The 7,806-nt window shown below is 29.5% G+C and overlaps 2 protein-coding genes across 5 annotated transcripts in view; one reads left to right on the forward strand and one right to left on the reverse strand.

Annotated features, from left to right (window-relative positions):
• Window positions 1-2,197, reverse strand: part of Mink (Mitotic spindle and nuclear protein) — a 20,441-nt gene extending 18,244 nt beyond the window's left edge. The window contains exons 1-6 of one of the 4 annotated variants that reach the window (XM_014436254.2): window positions 2,112-2,197; window positions 1,906-2,007; window positions 1,789-1,830; window positions 1,685-1,715; window positions 695-751; window positions 560-613 (exon numbers count right to left, since the gene is read on the reverse strand). In XM_014436254.2, the coding sequence (XP_014291740.1) occupies window positions 560-613; window positions 695-751; window positions 1,685-1,715; window positions 1,789-1,830; window positions 1,906-2,007; window positions 2,112-2,114 (289 nt within the window). In that variant the 5' untranslated portion in view covers window positions 2,115-2,197. Of the gene's footprint in view, window positions 1-559; window positions 614-694; window positions 752-1,684; window positions 1,716-1,788; window positions 1,831-1,905; window positions 2,076-2,111 lie in introns of those variants that run through there. The other 3 variants (XM_014436253.2, XM_014436256.3, XM_014436255.2) reach the window with 3 other exon arrangements.
• Window positions 2,198-2,246: 49 nt separating this feature from the next.
• LOC106690729 (threonine aspartase 1) lies at window positions 2,247-7,778 on the forward strand. Its single transcript, XM_014436259.3, has 5 exons — window positions 2,247-2,353; window positions 2,422-2,489; window positions 2,558-2,829; window positions 4,254-4,333; window positions 6,283-7,778. The coding sequence occupies exons 1-5, from the start codon at window positions 2,326-2,328 to the stop codon at window positions 6,417-6,419; spliced, it is 585 nt and encodes a 194-aa protein (XP_014291745.1). The 5' UTR covers window positions 2,247-2,325; the 3' UTR covers window positions 6,420-7,778.
• Window positions 7,779-7,806: the final 28 nt, after the last annotated feature.

A 7,806-nucleotide genomic window follows, 5' to 3' on the forward strand; every position in this document is an offset into this window, starting at 1 on the left:
AACAAAACAGATAATCAGTCAAACCAATTCCAAAATTTAAAACTATCAAAGCTGAAATTAATCTTACAGTAATAATTAATAATAAAGAATTACAATAGTAATCTTTAAACTAGTTATTGATTAGTTAGTAGTAAATTCATATCGGAAGAAGGTAGTCCGGGTGCCAGTCAATATAGTACCAAATAGTAGACAAAATTATTGTTAACCAATGTTTTGCTCATGTTCCGGGGCTTTCAGACTGCAGTTCAGTACGGGATTACTGACCTCTGACTGAAAGGTTCACTCTCACTCTGATCCCCAGTCTGAAGGCCCCCAACATGGGGCAAAACGTTGGTTAACAATAAATAGTTTTTCTACTACTATTTTGGTTCCTTTATTGACCGCCAACCGGACTATCTTCCTTCAATCTAGATAAATTCATAAATGCATATTCTTTAAAAGAGTACAAATTTATCTCAGAACAAAGTATATGTATTGAAACTTCAGAATTTTTGCAATAACTTTAAAAGAATGCATTTTCTTGAATAAAAATTCGTCAAAAGTTAGCAAGTAAACTTACATGGAACGATCTCAAATGTCTCTCTTCTAAGAGGTGCAGGGCTAGCACTCATCACTGAAAATAAAATATGTTTTCAATTTATCTATAATTATGAGTACCTTCTGGTATTCCATATAAAATTACAATAAAACTTACTGTTCTCAAAACAATCAGTTTTCTGGTTGGTATCAACTAGGTTTGTATCACTTTTGTCTAAACAAACAAAACAGATAATCAGTCAAACCAATTCCAAAATTTAAAACTATCAAAGCTGAAATTAATCTTACATTAATAGTTAATAATAATGAATTACAACAGTAATCTTTAAACTATTTATTGATTAGTTAATAGTAAATTCATATCCGGTAATAGTAAATTGGTAGTCCGGGTGCCAGTCAATATAGTACCAAATAGTAGACAAAATTATTGTTAACCAATGTTTTGCTCATGTTCCAGGGATTTCAGCCTGCAGTTCAGTACGGAATTACTGACCTCTGACTGAAAGGTTCACTCTCACTCTGACCTCCAGTCTGAAGGCCCCCAACATGGGGCGAAACGTTGGTTAACAATAAATAGTTAACTAGTACTCATCATTGAAAATAAAATATGTTTTCAATTGTATCTATAATTATGTATATCAGATGATAACATTTAATATAACACTTACTGTTCTCAAAGCATTCAATTTTCTGGTTATCAATGAGATTAGTGTAACTTTTGTCTTAAAAAAAAAGAAAATCAGTTAAACCAATTTATAAAAAACTAAGAAAGGGTTCATTTACTAAACTACACTGGGTTTATTTACTTTCGAGTACTAAACTATATGTACAATGGGACAAATGAGTCTCTTGGACCCACGATCCATTATTAGATTACTAATTATATCATATTAGATAATATAATATATATATTACACATTTATTGCTTTTCTTATTTATAGAAATGTAGCATGCATCCTAAAAGTAATAAAGTTCAGGAAACCAAAATGTTAGACAAACAAATAGCGTGTGTAAATGTGGGTTCCACAGACCCAAATGTCAAACTGAGAGTTCAATATCCCGATCTTCTGTCAAGATAGATTGCACTAAAAAATGATATGTAATGCCTTCATAAAATTATATACAAATATTAAATAATATTACATACCATTAACTGAAATATGTTGATTATCCACCACCTAAAAAAGACATAATTTCTTAGTGATTTAAATTCACAAGGAAATAAAAAATATACCACTAGTTATTAAATACCTGATCAAAAGGTATGGACAGCAACTTATTCAACAAATTGACCTGGGAAATGAAAACAGAATGCAAAAATGACATGATAAAATTTCACCCTTCAGTTTTATAAAGTTTGTGGAATACCTTTTTACTCCGCGATTTATAAACACCATACTGTTTTGCTATTACAACTAATTCCTTATATTTCATTGAACATAAATCCTCTTTAGTAAACATCTTTGACCACTATAAACAGAAAACAATCTTGTGAACTTGAAGTTTCATTGAAGGTAGTAACGTACTTTTCAAACAGTTCAAACAATAGCGCAAATAGAGCAAATTAAAATTACCATAATATGTCATTAAAATTATAACTAAATCAGTCATAGAATATTAGTGGTGTCATAAAATAATGTAGCTATTTTTTTTTGTAGCTCTATACAATTATTACAGATTAAATTTTATTTATATATAATTTTTATTTTACCTATAACCTTCAAAAAATGTAACCTTCCCGATTCCCACTGTCTTGGTGGGAAAGTTTCATTTGAATTACAAAGTTAAATGACAGGTTTTATTGGAGTTCATATAGGTAAAAATATTATTCCAGTTATATCAACAAGATCTATCGTCATAACTTTACTAAATATTAACTTTTAGGAGCAGGATGTCATTCTGAAAAGCTTCAAACTCGTTATGAAAGAATTTGTAGATTAGCTTGTAAAAAAGTAAGTGTGATGTGAATGGACAGGAAATAAATCTTATCAACTAGAGTGAGTATTTCATTTGTTTACAGGGTATAGAAGCTATAAGGAGTGGAAAGTCAGCAGTCGATGCAGTTGCCATTGCAACTGTTGTTCTAGAAGACTCACAGTACACCAATGCAGGCTTGGGGTCTAGCCTCACCTGGGATGGTGAAGTTGAATGTGATGCATCTCTTATGGATGGTGATAAACTTGGATTCGGGGCAGTGGGAGCAGTTTCTCGAATAAAAAATCCTATACTTGCTGCACATCGCCTTTGCTTAGAGCAGTACAATCATTTGTCATTGAATAGAGTTCCTCCTTGGTGAATAATTAAATTTTTTTTCTTATAATAAATCAAATATAATATTGTTTATGAATAATATCATACATAATTTAAAATTTAATTCTATAGAAAAAGACTATTTTTCTGTCAGGAAAAAGAATGGAGTAGAGTGATTATCAGTAGGATAAATACATATTTTAAGCTAAAGCAGGATAAAGTGTCCACATGCTGTTTTCATGACATGAGGTACAGAATCTAATAAATTTAAATTTCTTCCTTAAATACAAGATAAAAAGCTAAGCCTCTTAACTGAGGATTTATTTGGCCCTAAAAGCTGTCATTAAAATTTCTTTAAACATAGCTTATTTTTTTGGAGTAGCCCAAGTAGACAGCATCATGTTTACTCTATGCAGGCTAGAGACAACATTGTTGACATGGAGCTTGGACTTAATAAAAGTTATTGTCCTCTTAGGTCAAGTACATGTTGAGACCTAGTACAGAGCAGGGACAATGCCTTGCTGGAAAAACCTACGTGACACAGGTTGCTGTTTGGTGTTGAAGTAATAGGCCACACTGATAAATTACATAGTGACATCCAAGATTAATTACCTGCCAAATGAACCCATATTTTCTTTTATCTAGTGGTAAAGTAATCTGAGGGTGATCCAGTTATGATTTTAGTTATCTTCTAGAACAGCGGTTCCCAAACTGGATGCCTCAAGCATATGGCAGTTTTGCCACAAGCGAATGCCACTTTCTCAAAATATAAAAAAGAAAATTAAATAGAAATAGAAAATATTCAGTGCTTCCCAGCATTTAGTTTGCACTTTTTTCTTATTTTCCAATATGCGTGTATGGTGGTTGACCACTTTAAGGATAATTGTGGCGACATTTTTTTAGTTTGACAAAGGTGCTGACAATTTTTTTAGTCCAGTAAGAGTGTTGCTTAATTTTTTTAGCCCGAAAAGGGTGCTGAGAAGAAAAAAAATTGAGACCTACTGTTCTTAGTACACATTATCTGTAACCCCAAGGAGGGCTTCATAAACCTTGAGATTCTTCCCATTATTTTAGTTCTCCCTCAGTTACGTGATTGTGTAAATTTTTACATTTTCAAAAACTGCTCTTTGTTATTCTGCTACTTTTTATAATGCAAATTAAATTCGCCATGCACGCATTGCTTCATGTGTATGTTGCTGAATCTCAACTGAGTATTTTCGCTGAGAATTATTTTTCTGGCTAAAGCTTCTTACCTGGCTCCAAGTAGTTTGATAAACTCACCAATTCCCTGATCCCTATCTAGTTTATTCTTACCCCAAGAGTCACTGTTTAATATTGAATAAAAGGGTTTAATATTGAATGTAGGTAATACAAAAAAAAATGACGAGTGAAATATTTACAATTTGATTTAGTTTCCTTATCAGAAAAAATATTGTTTTTTCATGTTTGAATTTATTTTATTTCAGTTTCCTTGTTAGTGCTGGAGCTGAAAAATGGGCACTTGAGAAAGGATTGGAAATTGTTGAACCACACTCCTTAATCACTGGTAAATTGTTTTAACTGTTTATTACTTGTATCTATTTTAAAAAATTCAGATTTTCTGATAAATATCAGGAAATAACCTTCAAATGTAGTAAATATAGTTTTCTGTAATTTATAGTTTGTTATGTTGGGATTCGGCTGTATGTTAAAACATATTAAGATAACATATTAACTGTTATGACTTATTAATAATGATTTCTTTTTAATTCTTTCCATGTAAGCTTTCATTGGTGCTTTTTTACTTTAACTTACCTATATATGGAATAGAGTGCATGCGTGTACTCAAAAAAGAGATCCCTCGATCTTTCCTGATAGCATTACAGCTTAATTATCCTTTGCTGTAACTGCTGTATTTTTGGCAGGAACAAAATTTATATTCCCTATTTCTACCTAGAGAGACCCTAAAATATAAATTTTTATAGCAACAGAAAAATAAAATCTTTTTGTTCATAATTTTTGCTTTCCTGGTCTTTAGATTGTTTTTTTTAAAATAGTGATGACTTTAATGCAAGTCCACCAATCTACACAAAACTTGGGGACTTATGTAGGGAGATGCGTGAACTGCACCAGATTTTTACATACTGAATTCAAGTTTTCAAGTTTGTCTTCCATTTTCATACTTAAATCTTTTTCTGTATTTCTGATATCTTTTGAGTTTATTAAATGATGTTTTTCTTAGATTTTCTTCCACCACTCAACATTTTTTTACTCTGCTAATACATTTTTGAGTAGTATTTCCACATGATTGCTTTTTTTTTTTTTTTGATTTCTCCAGATTTTGTTACGTAGTATAGTCTGATTTAATGGAAGCCCAACTCATTTCTTGATGCTTTATTTCAGAATTTAAATTTTCTTGGTAACAGACATAAGATTCCCCTTTATGTCAGGAAAAAGTAGGACATTAATTAAAACAAGTTGATTCAATTTAACCTCACAAATTGCATGACAGAAAATGAAATGACCATCAGCAAATCAGCAATAATGTAACGGTTATATCAACTATGTTAGAACCACCAGGCCGATCTGGTATTAAATAAATAAGCAAGGTGGTATATATGCAGTTTCCTTTCTAAGATCAAACAAGAGATCAGTGTTTACCTATATCAGTATTAATTTTTCTATAATCTTTGGCTTTCCAAAGCTGTATTATATGCCTAAATTTCTACTCTTATTTCCAGAAATATGTTGTCAACCATAGACAAATATTTCTCTCCTTTTCCTCATTAGTTACTTTAAAAATTCTTTCATTATTTTTGTTTCTCCAGTTTTCATAATTACTAAAAATGAGGGATAGTTAATTATTTCAAATAAACTAAATCATTGGTGCTTTAGAGGAAGCCATTCACCATGTATTTCAAGGAGACCTAGCTAGTATTAAAGATCATTATATTGTTTATCGTTATGTTTGAGCAGTTGATAAGATCATTAAAAAATTAACTATATAAAGTGGCACTTCTGGTCAGTCAAACTTATCGAAAAATTTTCTGTAACATCCCAGGCATATACCCTCCATTAATATGAAATTTCCGTTTTCAGTTTTGTTAAAATTTTCATTTTTAGTTTAACTGTTAACATTCACACAAACCATTTTGCATGAAATGGATTGAGGGGGCATTAAAACCTGTATTTACTTCTTTTTCAAGTTCACAATACTTCACCGTACTATATATGCTTTGTACATAGGTTTGTGAAAGTGAAAAATTGTTTTAGCTAACACTTTATTCAAATATGCTATAACCCTTTAATATGCTTTAAAACAAAATTTTGTATAACTACTCTAAATATATTGAATTTTAAAGATGTTAAGTCATTTTGATTTAAAAAGTTATCAACACAAAAAAAAAGTGTTTAATTATAATTATTGGAAGTTGTAGAAATTATAATTTAAATTCTACAACTTATAGAATATTTTGGTCAAAATAGATTATATTCATTTTTTTTTTTTTTTTTCAGAAAAATCTCTTAAAGTGTTTAAAAAATATAAGAAGAGAGCAGAGTTATCTTCTGAAAGAAATGAAGGAGAACCAAAGGTAGTACATGTTACCCTCAAATTTGTTGAGATTATCAGTATACTGATTTGTTGTTTATAAATTACCTTTCTTATTATTTGTAGACACTCTTATATAGTGTAAGATACTTTACTACTTAAGATACTGGATTAGAATCTAGATTCTTTCATTATTAAAATTAAACAATCAATTTAATTGATTATATTAATTTACTAGCTCCACAGTTATGCTTCTGTTAAATCTAGATTATACATACCTGATACCTGTTTCATGCCCATGACGAGTTCATGATCAAATTCATTTGATTACTGATTAATATCTAAAATTTATGTTGAATAACAAATGAACCTTTCACAAACAAAAAACAGAAAGAGTGTTGTTTAGTTTGATAACTACACTGAGCAATGACTAGTAGTATAAATATATTTTATAAATATTAACATTATTTTACAATAATGTTAATGTTAAAAATTAATAATGTTGAGTTTGAAATTATATCAGTAATGATTCTAAATCAGTGTACATCTGCAAATTTCAATTTAATTAAAAATTTTATAATATTCATGTTCAGTACAGATGAATAGAAAATTTTCAGTTCATTTGGATTATTTGTCATCAAACGTTATGAACTAGGTAGCTTGAACATTGTAAATAAGTGAATTTCCTTATTAGAATTTATTTAAGATATCAATCGAAATTGAATGGATTTAGTTGGCAATAGTTTAATTAACAATTTTCACTCCAAACTTAAAACATTTCAAAGAAGTATAATGGCGAATATCAGGTAAGGGATGAATTACAATGAAAAAAAAAACAAGTGACAATGTCTTTGTATAGTTGGATTTGTTTTCAATTAAAAACAAATCTGTTTCAAGAAATGATAAAAAAAAAACTTATGTGTGAACCTGAACATAAATTAAAGAAAACTGGTAAATAATGAACACAAATTGATAAATTTTTGTTTTGTATTTCACTTGCAAAATAATAAATGATAAACAGATGCCAGTCAGACAAGGTACAAATAAGTTTATACATCCCAGAAAATAAGGTAGTTAAAACCAATAACAGATGAATGATGCGCTAGTGAAGTTTAAAGTCCAATATCATATGAGTAATGAATCAGTGAAGTTCTCATTTAAATTTTGACTGTGATCACAATAGTGAAGAATTTATTTGATAGGTCTAAAGTAGATTAAGTGCATTTTCAAGAATGATATTTCACAGCTGGGACAACAAATTATTGAAAAAACAAGATTAGTATTTCTAGGATAACAGATCATCAAACAAATAATGTGAAAGCAAGATGAATTAAGAAAGAGGATGTCAAAAACCAAGTATGCCTCAAAAACTGTATTAAATTTAAATTTGATTATTACTTATACGTATAATCATTTTATGTATAACATGAAAGATTTCTGTAATAAACACAACTTTATTCAACTGAAGTCTTATTTGTTTTTATTTGGAA

The sequence above is a fragment of the Halyomorpha halys genome, unplaced genomic scaffold (genome assembly GCF_000696795.3).
Source record: "Halyomorpha halys isolate HHAL.00 unplaced genomic scaffold, Hhal_1.1 Scaffold1847.1, whole genome shotgun sequence".
Lineage (NCBI taxonomy): Eukaryota > Metazoa > Arthropoda > Insecta > Hemiptera > Pentatomidae > Halyomorpha > Halyomorpha halys.